Genomic DNA, 22,162 nt, shown 5'->3' on the forward strand with positions numbered 1-22,162 from the left:
TGTTGTAATAATTGGATTATGGTCAGTGTGTTCTTTGAGGGCACATATTGTGCCTTGTTCCTTTTTTTTTTTTTTTTAATCGCTAATTCCTACCACAGGACTTAATAAATTGGGGCATATAAAATTGTGACATAAAAAAAAATGTCCATGAGATAACAGCACAAGAATTGTTTGCTTACACTAGCATTTCCTTAAATTCATAAATCAATTCATAAACATGAAACACCACAGGTGATATGCAAAAGTTCTGTCAAGTTTTGGGAATATAATCTCAGAACCTTTAATTTATATTCAGGTACATTATGGAGATCATAAAAAGGAATTTCACAGGACTAGTTATTTTAAGGAACACACCCTAGGAAATGCTAACATTAGATAAACGTTCTTTTGTCCAACAAATATATTTGAGCACCTAATATGGGCCTGGTACTTTCTAGATACTGATATAGTGGTGAACAAGATAAAATCCTTGTTCTGATGGAGCCTCCAGTTGAGTCAGGAGAGCAAATAAGATAGAATATAAATGAAAAAGTTAAGTTAAAAAGTGTCATCAAAGAAAGATGATAGATATAGGAGAACTGAAAGAAGGATGTCTTAAGGATGGGGGTCATAAAATGTATCTTTGAATAAGTATCTTTGGCCTAAGACCTGGATGATAAGGAGCCAGTCAAGGAAGGTAGAGAGGGCCAGTGTAAGAGCTTTGGGAAGGGGGCAGTGTGAATGAGTTTGGTGTTTGAAGGGAGCAAAAAGGCCAGTCTGCCTACATACAGCATCATGAACAAAGAAAGGAGAGGGTGTAGTGAGTTTAGAAAGGTAGATGGGGCGGGAGGGGCAGGTCACACATAGCTTAGGAAGCAGACCCTGGAAATATGTTTTGAGTTTATTCTAGATGCAACAGGAACACAGGAAGGTTTCAAGTGGGAGAAAAGCATAGTAAAATTTGTGTTTGAAAAATTACTCTACCCACTATATGAAGAATGGATTGTTGTGGGTCCAAAAAATGGAAGCAGGGATACCAAGTAAGGGACTCCTGCATTAGGGCAGATAAGAGATGCGATGGCTTCGGCTAAGGTATTATCAGTGGAGGTAGAGAAAAGATAATTTAAGATACATTTTTGGAAGTACAGCTGTCAATACTTGCTGATGGGGTGAAAAAAGGTAGGGAAGAGAATATGGGAATGGGGAAATAATAAAGAAAAGAATTAAGAAAGTAAAGATAACAAGGTTTGTGGCTTGTACAAGCAGATGGATGAAAGTGACTTTGAAAAACCCTGATCAGAAGCAATAAGTATCTTCCACAGAGTTAAACTGATTTGCAAGGCAAATACGATGCTAAACTTTAAAAGTACGCTAAGCCTTGAAAAAGAAAGTTTCTCAACAGTGAGGTCCCTGCAATATTTTGTTAAAACTGTAAGTAAGTGCTTTTAGGACTCATTTATTACATATTTTATAGAATGCTAGCAATCTTTGAAAAGCTTTGCCAAATACATTCATATTACAGACTTTCCCCTCTATTAGCTAGCTTTTCAAGGTGACAAGACATTACAAATTCAGTTCAAGCTGATCTGTAAGTAGCTTTTTTTAGTTAAATATATTAGTGAGGTTAAATAAATTGTGAAGAAGAAAGGCTAGAAAGAAATTTATAAAGGAAAGAAATTTTATATCATAGGTTCCTAGACTAGGAATAATATTTAAGAGAAAAAAAAGCCTAACTTTTTTCTACAAAAGACATTCTCTATTTTAAAAATTAAAATTATTAAGGGATAAGCCCATACCTTCATTCTGATCATAAACAAGAAACCCACTAGACTTAGAAACCACTCGTCTTCAGCCAAATAGGAACTTCTAGTTAGTGCTTTTTCTGCTCTGCCCTATTTGATGGGGAATATGTGTGAGCACATGCTGTATGTGAAGTAATGTCCTTGCAACTACAATTCCAATTTATTCATAAACAAATTGTCTGTGTGTTCACTATAGTTTCTCCCTGCCTTTTTAGGTGGCTTTCTAGGTGGCTCTGCCACAGCTCTGATGGGCCTGAGAGCTGTCCACCTCTCCCTACCATGGCCGTTCAGGTCTGCAAAACCTTTGTTGCTATTCTTCTGTTGTTGCCTACCTAATTCCAGAGCTAGCTCTCTCAGTTAAAACATCTGAAAAGATACTGTATGTTGACTTTTGATTATTTGTACTTATAGACTTCTTACACATCTCTCCTATTAGTAAGAATTTACTGTAAAATTTGAAGCAGAGAGCTGTTTTAGTCTAATACAGTTTGAGTTTTCAGAGTATACATAATTTCTAAAACAGGCTTAAGTTTTTAAAATACAGGTTTTAGTTAAATAAATAAACAGTCGTAAAAAAAAACTTACGTAGAATGAGTTTCCGTTTCTTTTGTTCTGAGTGAAGAAAGCTACTAAGGTAGAAGACAACGGGTAGAAAGAGAATGAATACAGAAACAGCAATTACAGGCACTGTGTCACTGCAAGGGACAGAACAATTGAAAGTTCGACTCCAAAGTTTTCGAGTAATGTTCATCTGGAACGATAGCAAATAAAATTACTTTGTTTTACATTTAATTTGTCTTCAAGTCATACAATTATTTTATTAGTAAAATAACAGCATCCAGAATTTAAAACTAAATATACATCCCTAAAAAATCTATTGATAGTTGAGGACAATTTCTTCTGCCCAGGAAATTAGCTAGTTTACAATCAGTCACTGTGTAAGTTTATATCATACAGAAATTTCATATTCTAAATTCATAACACCATCCAAAGAATGTCAGCCTTTCACAGATCTCAGAGAACTTGTATCAACAGAAATATGGTTAGACCATGCTTCATTCATTAAAGAAGATTTAAAAGAGTAACAATGTGAGGTGATGGATGTGTTAATTAACTCGACTGTGGGAGTCCTTTCACAATGTATATGTATATCAAATTATCACGTTGAACACTTTAAATATATTACAATTACATTCGTCAATTATATCTCAATAAAACGGGGTGGGGGGAAGGCTCACAAAAACAAATTTTTTTTATGTTACATGTGTAATCTCACTGAGCTTGTTGCAATATTTTTAGAATGAAAATAAAAACATCAACTAAATACGTAAATACAGCTGTTCTTCAAGAGATGATATCTATGAAATGTTTAGTACCTTACCTAAGATATTATGAAAGATTCATATGGCAAATAATTGTTTAAGTCCATAATATCTAATGAATCATGGAAACTTTTTTAGGTAGTATTTCATTTAGCATCATACATTAAAAACAGATATATTTAGGGGCAGCAATACCCCATTTTCATTGAGCTCACAGTTTCTGTCAAACATGGTAAGTGATATAAGGAAACTATCAAATTTAATGTAGAAAACTGTTCTTGCCTGAATTTTGAGATATGGTTTGCAAATGGTGCTTTGTATGTTTACTGTAATCTTTGCTTACTGTAAGAAGGACGTTCTAAAAACAGGCAGTCATGTTGATTTCCTATGTAATCCAACCTCTGTCAGAGAATCAATACTCATCTTTCTTCTTCATTTTAAAAATGATGAAATAGACTATTATTCTTAAAATAAATATTTAGTATTTACTGAGAGCCTACTAGAAGCAGGTACTCTTCCAGACATTAGAAAAAGAGCAGTAAAAAAAATAAAAATCCCCATGGTATACCCACCCATTTTAAGTTGATAATAAATGCTTTTTGCCATCACGAATATTATTGATCCACCATAGTTCACTCTGAGCTGCTATTCATATTCATCATTCTCAACCATTAAGTTTATTAACTCTGACCTTTAGTTCTCTACTTTTAGCCAGTAATTCCTATTTCCTTTGATGCCTCAACCCTCAGGCACCATATTCCTATAAAAAGGCATGATCGCCATCTAGTGGTGCCCCACATGAAGGCCGACTATACAGTGGAGGAAAAATCTTTTTTGTTAACCGTTTAATCAATATACATTACTAAAGGCCTACTATATGCTTGGCACTGTTCTAAATACTGGACACTAAACAGAAAAGGACAGGAGGTCCTTTTCCTCATGTGGCTTATATTTCAGTGAGAGGTAACAGACTGTAAATAAGTAAACAAATTAAAAATTTCAGCTGATAACAGATATAAAGAATAAAAGCAATGGGATAGGAAGCAATTCAAAAATGGCTTCAGAAACACATGGTAGCAGGGCACCTGGGTGGCTCAGTCAATTAAGCGTCTGACTCTTGATTTCGGTTCAAGTCAGGATCTCACAGTTTGTGAGACTGAGCCCAGCGTTGGGCTCTGTGCTGACAGTACAGAGCCTGCTTGGGATTCTCTCTCCCTCTCTGCCTCTACCACCCCTCAGCTGTTCTCTCTCTGGAAATAAATATATAAGCTTACAAAAAAAAAAAAAAGAAAAGAAAAAAGAAACACATAGTAGCAACACCAGAGACTTCTTGAATCAGCAATAGCACACAAGAAACTGAAATGTAAACATGTAACAACACCCATGCCTCTGAAAATGACACATATTATCAACCTTAAAACACCAAACGTACCAAATTGTCAACTCATTTATGAAGTACTTGATTAATGTTCATTTTAGTTTGACAGATCAGGATATTCTAAAACTCTACTACTTTATAACTAGTTATTTCGGGTTGAAGACAGCATATACAGATTCCAATATACCTCTAAAGGGGATAGTACTACTGAAGGCACAATCAACAACACTGCAAAATATGCATCATATCACAAGTACTTACTGCATCTTCCACATCAATGCATAAATGTGTTCCAGATTCAGCCTTATTTTCAAGTTCATTCATTTTTTGCATTTCATTGTATAGACTACTCAGAGTTTTGTATGCTTCACGACAGTTTTTGCAAACTTCTGAATAATTCCTTAACTGCATAAGACTGTGTACGCTCACCTAAAACATCAAAGGCACATTTAATACACACAATAAACATTACATCTCTTTTAACATAAGCTATTTGACCTCCTAGCAGACAGGAAACACTATAGCAAATTAAAGTACTGAGCTGTGTGATGTTAGACAGGTTACTAAATCACTCTGAGCCTGTTTTATCATCTGTAATATATTGCTACCACTACCTGTATTATAGGTCTCAAGGATTAGAGAAGCACGCACATAGCAAAATATTTTCGCACTTTCTAGTTACCCTTAAATTTTGAAAACCACTGCACTAATCGCTGGTAACTGAGAACAATAGCTCCGATGCCAAATTACTAATGTCTAAATCCCCCAAATGTCTTAAATCATCTGGTCATTTATATGGCTGCTCTTATCTATCCTACTCTCACAGAATAAACCAAATATGACGTTCCCTGTGCTGACTTCAAAACTGAAGTCTGCCTCATTGAGACAGAAGGCACTTTATTAATGCGGAAGGAAAAGGCACCAAAACTACATCCCCACTCAACCCTCTTATGTCAAGGTTTGTAACCCAGACCTCTCTAGTCAACAAAAAGGGACTAATGCCAAAGGATTATATAACCTAAAATGAAGGTAGTGGATATAATATATAAGCTATTATGTTGCTGAATCTCAATCTTTTCCATTTCCGCGACTGACACTTGTCTTTTCAAGAGCAAGTTTGCTAACCAGTCAGTTCACATCTTTGCCTTCTCTTCCCTTATTCATTACCTTGTAGCCTGAAGAAATGATATTAACTGAATATTGGAATGAAAGAGAAAAGAAACAATTAAAGGAATGAAACCGATGCAGCCCCCACAATGTTACCCCCCCCCACCATCTATTTAACAGAGAAACTAAGTCTCCCTTTAGTTCTGCCACAAGAACTAGCACATGGCCTGTTTTTCACAGAACAATTGTGCATTTCGCTAAATGTGTTCAATCAAAAATTGAGCACAGAACTTTGATGGCGGAGTATAATTTAGCCATTTATGTGAAAATTTAAAATGCATATATCTTTTGACAGAGCAATTTCACTTCTGTTAAAGTCATACAAATACTCAAAAAAGACATGTTTGTAATAGTAAAATACTGAACCAAAAATCTCCATCAACATAGGAACTGACTGAATAAACGCTGGCATAGCCAAACAATAAAAAGACCTACAGTGTTTAAAAGGAATGAGGAAGTAGGATTCTAGAAAGAGGATGATACTAGCACATGCCAAGTCCTGACTTCTTCACAAGGTTCAAGAAAAGAAAAGTAAATCCAGGCACTTGAATAGCACCTTAAATACAAAGGGGTGACATGCAAGTCTCACATCACAGGAAGGTTGTATTGTAATATCAGCTACTATACCAGTCCCAGAGAAACTAACCAGAACCACAGTCTCTTGTGAACCTCTATTCCCTGCAGCCAGCCATCCACTGGCCTCTAGAGATGCAAGAGGCTAGAACAATAACCCTACCCTGTCTGCAGACCCAGCCAGAAAAAGGAGCCTTTCCACAGCCACCAAGACAGTCCAGGTTCTCAGAGAAGCCACCTGCAAACGCTTACTACCCAAAATGGATCCGGTCTGGAATGTAAACCCATTTTCCCGCCCAAGCACTGAGTGCGGAGCCACTGCCACAGACAATGTCACCAATTAGGCTGCTTCCCTTTTGACCTCAAACTTTTTAGTTGCGTTCTTTCCAGTTTGTCTCTAGGCTCAGGCAGAAGACCCTGAGGGCAAAGCATCTCCAGAGGGGAACTTAAACTACCCCCTGAAGCATTAAGGGCGGCCCTGAGCCTGTAAGACACTGCCCATGATTGACTCCAGGACGATGAGGATCATGATCAATTTGACCTTCACTTCCTGCCTACACTACCCACCCATCTTTGCCCCACATTTTCCTTATGTAAACCTGGAAGTATTTTCAGCACTTTGGAGACAGTCTTTGGGATGCTAGTCAGCTGTCTTCTGGACATCGGCCTCATAGAAATAAATTCCTTTGGGGGCGCCTGGGTGGCTCAGTCGGTTGGGCGGCCGACTTCGGCTCAGGTCATGATCTCGCGGTCTGTGAGTTCGAGCCCCGCGTCGGGCTCTGTGCTGACAGCTCAGAGCCGGGAGCCTGTTTCGGATTCTGTGTCTCCCTCTCTCTGGCCCTCCCCCATTCATGCTCTGTCTCTCTCTATCTCAAAAATAAATAAACGTTAAAAAAAAATTAAAAAAAAAAAGAAAGAAAGAAATTCCTTTCCTGTTTCATCACCAATCAGTGTCTCTGCCTTTGGATTTTGTCAGCAGCAAATGGCCGACCCTGGTCTGTTTGGGACCCCCAGAGCCAGGTGCTCTTGTACCCCGGCTACACCACTCTCAAGCTGGCTCCCTTCTCCTCTTAAACACATGGGCGCATGCACACACACACCCTACCTATAAAACACTGGAGTTCTTTGGGGCCCCTTTATTATCACTATAGCTTCACTCATTCACATTTGGTCTGATGACTTTAAACACCATCTGTACCTGATCTGATGATGGCCAAATCTGTATCTCCAGCTCACACCTCTCCTGAGCTCCAAGTTCACATATAACGTTATTTGACATCTCAACTTAGGTGTTCAATTGCTATTTTGTATTAACTTGTTCAAAACAGAATTCTTAATCCCCAATCCCTTACAGCCAGTCTTTCTAGTGGCCCCATCATACTCTCGGATACTCTAGGATAGTCCTGCTTCTTCTTCCCTCTCTGATCAGCCACCACAAATCTCAGGAATTACCCAATCTATCAGCAAGTCCTGTTAGATATACTTGCAAAATATATTCTGAACCAATCTGCGTTTCTCGACATTACAGCCAGGACCCCAGTCCACACCATCTCTCTCTCCTGTGACAGCTTCCTAAACAAGTTCCTCCTTTCCGTTCTTGCCCAGGTTCAACTGAGTTTCTCCACAGCGCAGCCAGAGTACTATTTTAACATGCAATTCATATCATGTCACAGTCCTGCTTTAAATGGCTTCCCATTGTGCTCAGAATTCAGTCCATATTTCTTCCTTTGTTCTGCACAGCTCTACAAGATTTGGCCTCTGCCTATCTCCCCGTATCTCATTCACATATGCTCACTGTGCTCCAGCCAAACGGGCCTTCTTCTTATTCCTTGCACATACCAAGCTCATTCTCTCTCCCAAGGCCTTTATCCTTGCTTCTAAGGGAAGCATTCTTCCCATGGCTGACTCTATGTCAAAATTTAGATTGTCTCAAAATTCACCTACTCAGAGGTACTCCCTGCCCACCCTCTCTAAAGTAGCACACTACACCCCTTTCCAGGACTCAGTACTCTTCATGATCTCATTTCTTTGTTATTAGTCTTACCCCTACTAGGACATAGTTCAGAAGAACAGAAATCTTAGCTGTATTGTTTACTGCTCTATCCTCAGTGCCCAGAACACTACCTCCTAGCACGTATCAGTGCCCATTAAATATCTGTTGAATGAATAAGTGAGTGCATAGTGCCTGCTTGAGGGAATTTCTGAAAGTCAAGCTATAGAAACCAAACTCTATATGGAGAGAGAGATTTCTTTCAGCCCTCCCAACCTGGTACAACCGTCTTATCACACTGACCACATGAGCACATAAGAAAGTAAGATGAGCCTAACACTAGACATAAAAAGAAAACAAAATAAATTTAAAAAAAACAAGCAAATAAAGTGATTCAAAGTGCAAATTAAACCTAGACATCAGAATAAATGCCCTAATGAAAAAGAATTCATTCAGCATATAGGAGAGAACTTTTAAAAATTAATTACAGCTCCAGGTATGAAATAAATGTCCATGAGTCCATATTGATATAAATAAATAAATGTGGAAGAAGTGGCAAATCTTCCTTATAGAAGATTTCTAAATAATTTAAGCACTCACTCCTCCAGGACTTAGATCTTAATTTCCCCATCCCCATTCTTGTCACTTAGGAACTTGCTTCCAAAGAATAGAATATGGAAAGAGGAAGAAAAAGGTAACTTTGAGTTAAAGAGACCTAGAAAACACTACCCTGTCCAGGTGATCAAGATTAACATAATCAGGGATAAATCATGGTGACAGCATGTACCTCTGACAGGATATGATGAGAAAGGCACTTCACTTCTGTAGTGTTCTTCCCCAAAACCCATAGTCCCAGTGTAACCATGAAAGAAACATTAGACAAACCCAAACTGGGGGACATTCTATAAAATATGTGGCCAGTTCTCCTCACAATTATCAGTCATGAAAAACAGGGAAAGATTGAGAAACTGTCATAGACCACAAGAGCTAAGTGTGGTGTGATGGGAAATAGGTATTTGGCCTTTGTCTCCGGTTCCTGGCACCAGTGATAAGAGAGCCTTTTGTATGTTAATGCATGACTGGTGGCTGGGCGTCCCTACATAGCTTCAGGCTAAAGGCTGGTCACCAGAAAGACCAAAGCACGATTGGGTGTTGGAACTTTTAGCCCCACCTCTGACCTCTGAGGAGGGGAGAGGAGCTGGAGACTGAGTTAATCACCAGTAGCTGAGATAATTAATCATGCCTACATAATGAAACCTTCACACACACACACACACACACACACACACACACACACACACACACACACACACACAAAACCCTCAATGTTACAAGAGCTTGCTTCTGGGTTGGTGCATACAGCGATGTGCTGGAAGAGTGGTATCCCCAGCAGGGCATGGTAGCCCTGCACACACACCCCTCCCTCACACCTTCGCCTACACATCTCTTCCACTTGGGCTATTTCTGACTTGTATCCTCTGTAATAATCAGTAAACATAAGTAAAAAGTGTACCTGAGTTCTGTGAGTCATTTAGCAAATTATTGAACTTGAAAGGGGGCAAGTTGTGGGAACCCCTTGACTTTGTAGCCAAGTCGAACGCAAGGGTAGGTAACCTGGGCACTTTGTGATGGGCATCTGAAATAAGGGCTTCTTGTGAGATTGAGCCCTTAAATCTGTGGAGTCTGACATTAATTCCAGGTAGTTAGTATCAAAATCGAATTGTAGGACACCTAGTTGGTGTCAGAGAATTAGTTGTTGGTGTGGGAAAATCACTACACACTGGACATCAGAAGTGTTGTGAGTAAAACTAACTCACTTAAGGAAACAGAACAACTAAATGCAATCTGGAAATCAGGATGGAGAAGGAAGGACTTTACTGGAGAAACTAGCGAACACAAACTCTAGTTTAGTTAGTGCTAATGCACCAATGTTGGTTTTTCAGTTGTGACAAATGTACTATAACAAAAGATGTTAACAGAGTGGAAACTGAATGAGGGGTATATGAGAACATTCTGTACTATCTTTGTAATTTTGTTCTAAATCTACTATTATTCTAAAATTAAAACTTGAAAACTCTTTAAAAAGCAAATAATATGTCATCATATCTACAACTTATTTTTTTCCAACTTAATTTAAAATGCTTCAGCAAAAAACTAAACATATCTGCACATATATAAAGAAAATATGACAAAAAGTTGGTAATTGTTGAATCTAGATGATAGATATGAGTCTTCATTGTAACACTCTTTCAACTTTTCTGTGAGTTTTAAATCTTTTCATAAGAAAAAGACTGAAAAAATAATGCGTATCATTTGTCACATTTATCTGCAAAGATCTGAGATAAAATAAAATCAGCCTGCCTCTTGAAAAAAATAGAAGTCCTGAAAGGTAAAAGAGACTATATTAAAAATAATTGCTTTAAACTAGTATATATTTAGTAAAAGTGAGAGACTAAATATATGTGTAAAGAGATATTTACAAATAATCTGGCCTTTGATTTCTTTCATCTGTATTTCCCAATGTTTACCTACAATAGAATAAAGCAAATAACATAGCTTATTCTTGAAACAGTAAGAAAAACAGCACCTATTAGAGCAATAAAAATTCTTGAAAATTAAAAAATACCTCACAACAGAAGAAATTAATATAGAAGCAGTGAAAAGTAGAATGCAACACTGAGGATATAATTAGTGATTCAGACAAGGACCTCTCCTAGAACACAAAAAGAAAAGCCAGAGAGAGAGAGAGAGAGAGAGAGAGAGAGACAGAGAGAGGGAGAGAGAGAAAGGGAGAAAGCGAGAAAGCTTACTTAAGAGAAAGAAGATAAGGGGCATAGAGGAACCAGACCCAAAAGATTCAGTATATCTGTAATAGGACTATTATAAGGAGAGAAAGGGTCAGATAGGGCAAAGTAAAAGAAAACCTAAGTAAAAATTACCTATACATGAAAACAATTCAAATTGGCATTGATTTCTATCTGACACACTAAAGATAAAGGAGAATAATTCATAGAGAACTGAGAAAAAAGAATTATGATTCTAGAATCGTAAACCTAGCCAAGCTATTACTCACATGTAAGGGAAACAAATGGACATTTTCAGACATACAAAGATTTAGAAAGTACATCTCCCATATCCTTCTAACAAAGTAGTAGTCTAGTCAAACATCAAAACTCAAAAAAAAAAGGGAAAGATATAGAAAGGCCTGGAAAGGATAGCAAGCACAGAAACAGTAAAATATGAATAACTTCTAATAGAATGATTATTGGGGCAGGTAAGGGGTTTTGAAAAAGATATATTTCAAATTTAATAAAAATGAGTTTTAAATTGCAGAGTATTTATATAAATTATGGGATATGGGATTCTATCTTGATCTAGGAAGACTATTGTGATAGAGAACTACAAATTCAAATATACTTCTTTAAAAAGTTAAAGAAAAACACTATGATGGCAGAATAGGATATATGAAATTTAAATTACAAATAGAGAAAAAGAAGTTGAAAAACAGGTCATTCCAATAAAAGTCAAGAGAAAGGAAAAAAAACCCAGAAAATAGAAAAATGGGTGGCAGGAATTAGACCTAAAATAATAGCACAATACATGTGAATTGGTCAAATTCCTCTATTAAAGAGAGACTCTATGTCAAATACAAAATAAAATCCATACATACATGCTACTTATATCAGAAATATTTCTTAATTATATAAAAAAGATTAAAAATGAAGAAATAAACAGAGATATAGGAAACATGCAAACAAAAAACAACAGGGGTGGCAACATTAGTGTTAAAGTAGAATTCAAGGCAAAAGCATTCAGCTGGATAAAGATAAATATCTTACATAAATATTTTATATATTCATAACAAAAATACAATCTAAAAAGACATCAAACTCATAAACCTTTATAATCCCTACAACACAGCAACAAAATAATAAAATTAATACTTTCACAAGCACAAGGTAAATTCATCCAAAATAAAATCACATATAGAAACTTAGGGATAGCATACATAGACACATAGAAATTTAAGTAATAGAACCTGCCTGAGTTTCAGCAGGGCACTTGGTCACCTAGCTAGATATGGTTATTGACTACATTCTTATCAATGAGACAAAAACATAAATGACACGGGAATTTCTGTGAAACTTCCTGAAAAGAAACTCCTTGCCCTTCACTTTCTTTCTTTTCCCATTCTCACAGGATTAAATGGGGTCCTGGCTGAAAGCCTCCTAACACAACTCCTTAAACGAGGGGGGAGCACAAAGGGACAAGAAATGTAGGTCCCAGAATCACCTTGTGGAATACAGCTGCCTATCGTCTACCTGTGGACCATTTCATTCTCTTATTTGTGATAGTTATTTGAGGTCTCTGTTATGACACCTTTGCTTATATTCTTCATAATATACTAACAAATTTGACCTAAAAGTAAATAAACAAATAAGTAAAAAAAATCACTTTGCATCCTATATACATATTCTTTTCAAATGCCCATAAAACATTTTTTAAAGGTTTTTAATAACTGATTATTACATCACAAAGATATCTCAATTAGTTCCAAAATGTACACAGGCTATACTTACTGGTCACAATTTCAATGAAACTTGAGATGTACAAATGCAAATAAACCAAAGAAATCATGTCACTCCTATTAAAAAAAATAACTTTTTTTTTAACGTTTATTTATTTTTGAGACAGAGAGAGACAGAGCATGAACGGGGGAGGGGCAGAGAGAGAGGGAGACACAGAATCTGAAACAGGCTCCAGGCTCTGAGTGGTCAGCACAGAGCTCGACACGGGGCTCGAACTCACGGACCGTGAGATCATGACCTGAGCCGAAGTTGGACGCTTAACCAACCGAGCCACCCAGGCGCCCCCAAAAAAATAATCTTCCAAAGAACTCTTAAGTCAAAGAATAAATCAAAATTAAAATTAGAAATTTAGAAATAAAAAGCAAATACAATGCCTTTATATGAGAATCTTATTATTGGAAAGACCAAAGTTATAAATTTACAATCTGCAAATTATTTTATTGTTGAGCAAAAAAAAAAAGCTAGAAATACATTGACCATTCAATTCAAAGAACTAGAAAAAATGACAAAATTAACCAGAAAATATAGGAGGAGTAAATGCAAAAGCAAAAATAAACACATTAAAAAAAACAACCTAGAAACCAATAAATAAAACCAAACACAGGTTTTCAGAATGATCAACAAAAATGAACATACCTTTAACAAGCCTAAAGAAAACTCAAGGTGGGGGCGCCTGGGTGGCGCAGTCGGTTAAGCGTCCGACTTCAGCCAGGTCACGATCTCGCGGTCCGTGAGTTCGAGCCCCGCGTCAGGCTCTGGGCTGATGGCTCAGAGCCTGGAGCCTGTTTCGGATTCTGTGTCTCCCTCTCTCTCTGCCCCTCCCCCGTTCATGCTCTGTCTCTCTCTGTCCCAAAAATAAAATAAACGTTGAAAAAAAAAATTTAAAAAAAAAAAAAAAAAAAAAAGAAAACTCAAGGGGAAAACTGCACAAAACAGCATTTGGAATAAGAAAGGGAATGTAGCTATATATATGATAGAAATTTTAAGGAGTAATCTGTTACTAAATGCAACATGTTATCCTGGAATGGATCCTTAAACAGAAAAAAGGACATTAGTGGGAAAAGTGGTGAAATCAATAAAGTCTGGCATTTAGTTAATAGCTATGTACCAACATTGATTTCCTAGTTTTGACAAATATACCATGGTAACATAGGGTTAACATTTGGGGAAACTGGGTCAGGAATATACAGGAATTCTTTGCATTACCGATGCAAGTTTTCTGTAAATCTAAAATCATTCCAAAATAAAACATTTTAAAAGAAAGTAACCACCGAAAATCTGGAGCAGGGGAAGAAAAGATATCATTCACAATGGCACCAAAAATAATATAATACCTTGGAATAAACTTCCGAAATGTATAACACCTATATGAAATTTAAATAAATCAGTAAAACAACTAGAGGGCATGAAAAAAAATAGAGAATAAAGGTGGCTGCCAGAGGCTAGAGGAGGAAGACATGGAGAATCATTGCTTAATGGGTACAGACCTGCAGTTCGAAAAACTTCTAGAGATGGTTGGTGGTGATATTTGCACAACAATGTGAGTGTACGCTTAAAAATGGTAACATGGTAAATTTTATATTCTATTTTACCATAATAAAATAAATAGATGATATACCATATTCCTAGATAGGAAAGCTCAGTACCATAAACATGCCAATTCTTTCCAAGTGATGAATCTAAAATGTAATGTAATTGTAATAAAATCACAAAATGATTGATTTTTTTTTAACTTGGTTCTATATTCATCTCACGGATTTATTTAGTTAACTGGGACAGTTAAGAAGCCATCAGGAAAAACTAATGACCTATGCCTCGCATCTCACACCAAAATAAATTTCAAATAGAGACAAGATGTTTTAAACACAAAAAATGAGGGGCGCCTGGGTGGCTCAGTCGGTTAAGTGGCCGACTTCGGCTCAGGTCATGATCTCGTGGTCCATGAATTCAAGCCCCGCATCGGGCTCTGTGCTGACCGCTCAGAGCCTGGAGCCTGTTTCCGATTCTGTGTCTCCCTCTCTCTCTGACCCTCCCCCGTTCATGCTCTGTCTCTGTCTCAAAAATAAATAAATGTTAAAAAAAAAAAAAATTTTAGGGGCGCCTGGGTGGCGCAGTCGGTTAAGCGTCCGACTTCAGCCAGGTCATGATCTCACGGTCCGTGAGTTCGAGCCCCGCGTCAGGCTCTGGGCTGATGGCTCAGAGCCTGGAGCCTGTTTCCGATTCTGTGTCTCCCTCTCTCTCTGCCCCTCCCCCATTCATGCTCTGTCTCTCTCTGTCCCAAAAATAAATAAATGTTGAAAAAAAAATTAAAAAAAAAAAATTTTAAACACAGAAAATGAAACCATAAAATTACAGCAATTTAAAAAATTATCTCAAAGTGGGAAAATCCTTCTAATATGACACCAAGTCTACAAGCTATTACAATTTTTTGATAAATCTGATAATATAAAAATTAAAATTTTCTTTGTAACAAAAAAGAAAAACACAATAAAAAAAAAAACCAACAAACTAGGATAAAACATTTGCAACTAACATCCCAGCAAAATGCTAATTTTCCTAAAACATTCATCAGAACACTAGTCTCTTAAACCAAAGAGTAACTAACTGATCAAATAGACTTGGTAAACACTGTACACAAAAATTACCATTTGGTCAACATAGTATTGGAAACTTTAGCCTCTGCAATCAGACAACACAAAGAAATAAAAGGCATCCAAATCGGCCAGGAGGAGGGCAAACTTTCACTCTTCGCAGATGACATGATACTCTATATGGAAAACCCAAACGATTCCACCAAAAAATTGCTAAAACTGATTTGTGAATTCAGCAAAGTTTCAGGATATAAAATCAATGCACAGAAATCGGTTGCATTCCTATTCACCAACAATGAAGCAACAGAAAGAGAAATCAAGGAATCGATCCCATTTACAGTTGCACCAAAAACCATAGAAAGCTAGGAATAAATCTAACCAAAGAGGTGAAAAATCTATACTCTGAAAACTATAGAAAGTTTATGAAGGAAACTGAAGAAGACACAAAAAAATGAAAAAAGATTCCATGCTCCTGGATAGAAAGAACAAATATTGTTAAAATGTCGATACTACCCAAAGCAATCTACATATTCAATGCAATCACTATCAAAATAACAACAGCATTCTTCACAGAGCTAGAACAAACAATCCCAAAATTTGTATGGAACCAGAAAAGACCCCGAATAACCAAAGTGATCTTGAAAAAGAAAACCAAAGCAGGAGGCATCACAATCCCAGACTTCAAGCTATACTACAAAGCTGTCATCAGAAAGACAGTATGGTACTGGCACAAGAACAGACACTCAGATCAATGGAACAGAATACAGAACCCAGAAATGGACCCACAAATGTATGGCCAACTAATCTTTGACAAAGCAGGAAAGAATATCCAATGGAATATAGACAGTCTCTTCAGCAAATGGTGCTGGGAAAACTGGACAGCAACATGCAGAAGAATGAACCTGGACCACTTTCTTTCACCATACACAAAAATAAACTTAAAATGGATGAAAGACCTAAATGTAAGACAGGAAGCCATCAAAATCCTAGAGGAGAAAGCAGGCAAAAACCTCTTTGATCTTGGCCGCAGCAGCTTCTTACTCAACATGTCTCTGGAGGCAAGGGAAACAAAAGCAAATAAAACTACCGGGACCTCATCAAAATAAAAAGCTTCTGCACAGTGAAGGAAACAATCAGCAAAACTAAAAGGCAACTGATAAGAGAAGATATCTGCAAATGACATATCAGATAAAGGGTTAGTATCCAAAATCTATAAAGAATTTATCAAACTCAATACCCAAAAAACAGACAATCCAGTGAAGAAATGGGCAAAAGACATGAATTGACACTTCTCCAAAGAAGACATACAGATGGCTAACAGACACATGAAAAAATGCTCAACATCACTCATCATCAGGAAAATACAAAGCAAAACCACAATGAGATACCACCTTACACCTGTCAGAATGGCTAACATTAACAACTCAGGCAACAACAGATGCTGGTGAGGATGTGAAGAAAGAGGATCTCTTTTGCATTGTTGGTGGGAATGCAAGGTGGTGCAGCTACTCTGAAAAACAGGATAGAGGTTCCTCACAAAATTAAAAATAGAACTACCCTACGACCCAGCAATTGCACTACTAGGTATGTAGCCAAGGGATACAGGTGTGCTGTCTCAAAGAGACATATGCACCCCAATGTTTATAGCAGCACTATCAACAATAGCCAAAGTATGGAAAGAGCCCAAATGTCCACCGATGGATGAATGGATAAAGAAGATGTGGTGTATATATACAATGGAGTATTACCCAGCAATCAAAAAGAATGAAATCTTGCCACTTGCAACTCCATGGATGGAACTAGAGGGTATTATGCTAAGCAAAATTAGCCAGTCACAGAAAGACAAATATCAAATGACTTCACTCATAAGAGGACTTTAAGAGACAAAACAGATGAACATAAGGCAAGGGAAACAAAATATGAAAACAGGGAGGGGGACAAAACATAAGAGACTCTTAAATATGGAGAACAAACAGGGGGTTACTGGAGGGGTTGTGGGGGGGGGATGGGCTAAATGGGTAAGGGGCATTAAGGAATCTACTCCTGAAATCATTGTTGCACTATATGCTAATTTGGATGTAAATTTAAAAAAATAAAATTAAAAAAAATTACCATTTGGAATTCTACAACATACATTAATTAGTCCACTAACGTTCTAAAGTCCTGTAGTAAAGCATTTCCTAACCTTATTAGAACACTCATTAAACCTTTTTTTATAGGCCATGTATTAATCACACTTTGCAGAATATATTTTGGGAACTGCTTATCTAATAGTTCTTATTCTCATGGAAATTCATAATTCTGTGTTATCACATTTATTAAAGAGGAATCATATATACCTATATACTAAACATGTTTACATCTATTTGTGGGGATTACTTATCTGCTAAGCAAATTTCAAATCTAGGATTTTATCAGAGTTCTAACGTCACCCCTTACCACCACCAGGAAAGTTCCAATACCAACAGTCAAGGGTCAGAGGTGGAGAAAACAAAACCAATAAGGGCAAGTTTCTTTTTTTTTTTTAAGATTTTATTTTTTGGGGCACCTGGGTAGCTCAGTCAGTTAAGCTTCCGATTCTTGAGTTCAGCTCAGATCATGTTCTCACAGTCATGAGATCAAGCTCCCCATCACTTGCTCTCTCAAAAAAAAAAAAAAAAAAAAAAAAAAAAAAAAAGTAAGTACTCTCTATACCCAATGTGGGGCTTGAATTCACAACCCTGAGATCAAGAGTCACAAGCTCTAGCAACCCAGCCAGGAGCCCTAAGTGTAGGTTTCTTAAAGGGTACCTTTTACATTATAATTCAATATTCAAAGCTACTTTACTAAGCAGTGCCTTTAAAAGCAGGTAAAATATACTTCAGCAAATATTAAGGCAAAGAATAAGCTGCCTGTAGACCGAATCATATACTGCATTACATAATACCTTTTGCATAAACAAAGTCAAGGTAAATTACTGTCAGAACAACATCGTGTTTTAATTAAACAATGACATACCTAAGTTACTGTGTTCCATACTCAGTGTCTCATTGGATCCTCACTACAAAATACTTGAAGGCAGGCAGGATAGATTTTGCTGTTCCCACCTTATAAGTAAGAAAACTAAAGTTTTGATGATTTGCCTAAAGGCTAGTAATGTAAGAATTTAGCAGATATCCAGGTCCACTTACTCTTCTACATTGTATGTCTAGATAAATATCAATAATTAATGGTAAAACATTTTTAAAATTACTCATTACTCATTTGTACAAGGCATCATTTTAATTTCAAGTATCATATATAAAATACCTGAAGGTTATGCTCAAAGCAGGTCAAAGTGTGATTAAATAGACTGAGGAAATATAGCGTGCTATTTGACAATTCTTCACTTGTGTTCGTTAAACAATCTGTCAAACAAACAAAAATGTATATTAATATATCTCAAGCAACAATTATAAACTGTCATTTATCTCTCAAGCTATCATATTCTGTTTCAAACTATAGGAATTCTTTATTCAAACAAGCATTATGTGTTCCACATACATGAAGCTTACCCCTTTTAATTTCTAAAAGATATTTTTTCATATCATAAACATTTTCACAAAAATCTTAATCACATATTCTCCTCTCTCTATAAAAACAATATACCAGAGCAACTGTAGCTTAGTTGGTTAAGTGTCTGACTCTTGGTTTTGGCTCAGGTCATGATCTCACGGTTTCGTGGGTTGGAGCCCTACATCAGGCTCTGTGCTGACAGCACTGCGGAGCCTGCTTGGGATTCTCTCTCTCCCTCTCTCTGCCGCACCCCCCACTCACACTGTCTCTTTTTCAAAATAAATAAACTTTAAAAATTAAAAAAAAAAACACTACATCAAATAAAATTTAAATTGATTTTTGATATGTTACAAAGTCTTAATCGTGAACATCAGTTATCAAATACTGACTTAATAAGCACACTTAGTGCTGTGTAGGCATAAAGACTGTGTATCCTACATTCATTTAATCTAAATTTATATGCTTTTTGATCCTGTTTTGTGCCAAATATAGTAGTACTGTGTCTCTTCCATCTTCACTAGTGAGTCATTTACTGCATCTAACAGGATCAACCTTTTAAAATTTGCTCTTTTGGACTGGATATTGTATGTAAGCAATGAATCACAGGAATCTCTCCCCAAAACCAAGAGCACACTGTATACAGTGTATGTTAGCCACCTTGACAATAAATTATATTTAAAAATAAATAAATAAAATTTTGAACAATAAAATAAAATAATATAAAAAATAAAATAAACTTTGTTCTTTTGGAGCACCTGGGTGGCTCAGCTGAGTCAGGTTGAGCACCTGACTCTTGATTTCGGCTCAGATCATGGTCTCAAGATTTGTATGATCGAGCCATGTGTCAGGCTCTGAGCTGGCAGCACAAAGCATGCTTGGGATTCTCTCTCTACCTCTCTGTATGCCCCTGCCCTGCTCATGCACACATGCTCTCTCTCTCAAAATAAATAAACACTTAAAAATAAATAAACCTTAAAAATAAATACATAAATAAATAAATTTGGTCTTTCAAATCTATTGTGAGTTATGGGAACAGAGAAACTAGATGGTAAGAATTTTGCCTAAAAAATACTGATAAAGGGGCTTCAAGTAAAGTCTGGAAACAAAGATAATTATTTTACGTGTTTTTTTTAAATCTAAAATAAATGATATTGCTCTGCAACTTAATACTCTTACTTAACATTAGCTCGAGTTCATTCCTTTCGCTTTCCATGTATCTAGGTTGTAGGTTTGAGTGCCTGGCTCTATATCCTGAAACTTGTGGCCAGCCATTTCAATCTCACTCTCTGAGAATCCTTGCCCTCCTTACATTACACACACTCACAAACATTTCCAACCCTAGACAACCTCCGTTTACTTCCTCTACTCCCAATTCTGTTTTGTAGCACACTATTATAGAAAATCTTAAGGTTATATATTAAGGGACTCAATTCTAAATTCTAGTCATAGGGCCACAAAAACTTCTTATAGGCACCCTACCAATTATTCTACAATGGATGTTCCAAATATTTTCTATTCTCTAGTACCTACTCCATGCTACTCTTGTCCTCCTTGATTTCAACTGATAGCCATATATTATACCCACTCAGGGCCATCTAATATGATGTCTAGTGGAGAGACAGGATAGGAAGCTATTGCAGTTATCCAGAAGGTAGCAATGCAAACAGAAAGAATTCAATGGATAAGAGATAAACTGAACAGGTAGTGAAGGGTACTGGAATACAGTCACCTCAAAATATGCCTCTGGGGCATATAGATTATTTTGAGCTAAAGGTCACTGATAACCAACAGAAGCAGGAAAAAAAGCTCTAAAAACAGGGAACATGTTATGTTTTATAAATGAAATTTACATTTGGAGGGAAATTTCCATGTGTAAAATGTCTCCCTCAGGGTGTAAGGAAGAGGAGGACTCTTAACAACACTTACAAATGCAGAAGGCTCTGATGTAAATCTGCATTAATAACCCTGGTTTACCATACCTTTTCTGGTTCTCAGAACTTGCCTCCTCCACTCAGAAGTCCGAAACCTGTTTTCTTTTGATTAACCTAACATGATATAGAAGCCCAAATTCTAACCATCCCTTTGGATTACTTCCATATGTTACTCCCCTTATGGGGTGTTCCCATGTGTCCATGTGCAAAATACATGTTAATAAACCCTTGTTTTTCTCTTCTTAACGTGTTCTCACCTGATCTAATCTACAAAGTTCTAGCAAGAGAACCTAAAATGGGTAAAGAGGTTTTTTCGCTCCCCTACAAGAGACACTAGTGTATCACACACTATGATATATGCATGTACTGTAATTCTCATAATATTAAGAGGCAAGCATTATCATTATCTCCATTTTCTAAATAAGGAACAGAGGTTTAGAGGAATTAAGGAAGTTGCCTATGGCTACGAAACTGGTAAGTAATGACCTGAAATTTCTACTCAGTCTGATTCCTGAGACTGCATTTTCAAATACTGTGAAATTAATATTCACATCTACATTCTAAACCATTAAAGTTCAATACTGGGAATCAACAAATACAGGCCACTGCTCCTCCTTCCATAAGGAATAGATATCTTACACCACGCAGGGATTCAGGCAGTGACTACCAACTGATCAGTTTAGGCAACTATGATGAACGGTACATCTGCTGAACAGGGCAGCAACCAGCACTCTAAAAAACTCCTTTGTGTTGGGGCGCCTGGGTGGCGCAGTCGGTTAAGCGTCCGACTTCAGCCAGGTCACGAGCCCCGCGTCAGGCTCTGGGCTGATGGCTCGGAGCCTGGAGCCTGTTTCCGATTCTGTGTCTCCCTCTCTCTCTGCCCCTCCCCCGTTCAAGCTCTGTCTCTCTCTGTCCCAAAAATAAATAAACGTTGAAAAAAAAAATTAAAAAAAAAAAAACAAAAAAAAAAAACTCCTTTGTGCAAATTAGAAAAACATCCCCTCTGGGTAGATAGATTACAAAATGGCACACTCCTGCCTCCAGAAGCTGAGCTGGAATTAAGCCCCATTCACCACCTCATCCCCTAGTGCAGGGCTTGGTGTGCACCTGGTACACATGAGGCCCTGCTACTGAACCTAATCCTAGAGTCTTTGCCTCTCTGAACTCCTACACTCTACATTCTCTGCATCTTTATCTTCTCAAGAATGTAAGCCCCATTCTGACTGTTGACCCTTATCATTTAAAAATCTGAGGGATGGGGCGCCTGGGTGGCGCAGTAGGTTAAGCGGCCGACTTCAGCCAGGTC

General features: G+C 37.1%; 1 protein-coding gene across 1 annotated transcript in view; it reads right to left on the minus strand.

Moving 5' to 3' along the window:
* OSTM1 (osteoclastogenesis associated transmembrane protein 1) overlaps positions 1 to 22,162 on the minus strand; it is a 42,148-nt gene that overhangs the window by 5,871 nt on the left and 14,115 nt on the right. The window contains exons 3-5 of the mRNA XM_003986433.6: positions 18,680 to 18,777; positions 4,743 to 4,910; positions 2,367 to 2,532 (exon numbers count right to left, since the gene is read on the minus strand). Coding sequence (XP_003986482.3) covers positions 2,367 to 2,532; positions 4,743 to 4,910; positions 18,680 to 18,777 — 432 coding nt within the window. The remainder of the gene's footprint in view (positions 1 to 2,366; positions 2,533 to 4,742; positions 4,911 to 18,679; positions 18,778 to 22,162) is intronic.

This window comes from Felis catus, chromosome B2 (assembly GCF_018350175.1).
Source record: "Felis catus isolate Fca126 chromosome B2, F.catus_Fca126_mat1.0, whole genome shotgun sequence".
Lineage (NCBI taxonomy): Eukaryota > Metazoa > Chordata > Mammalia > Carnivora > Felidae > Felis > Felis catus.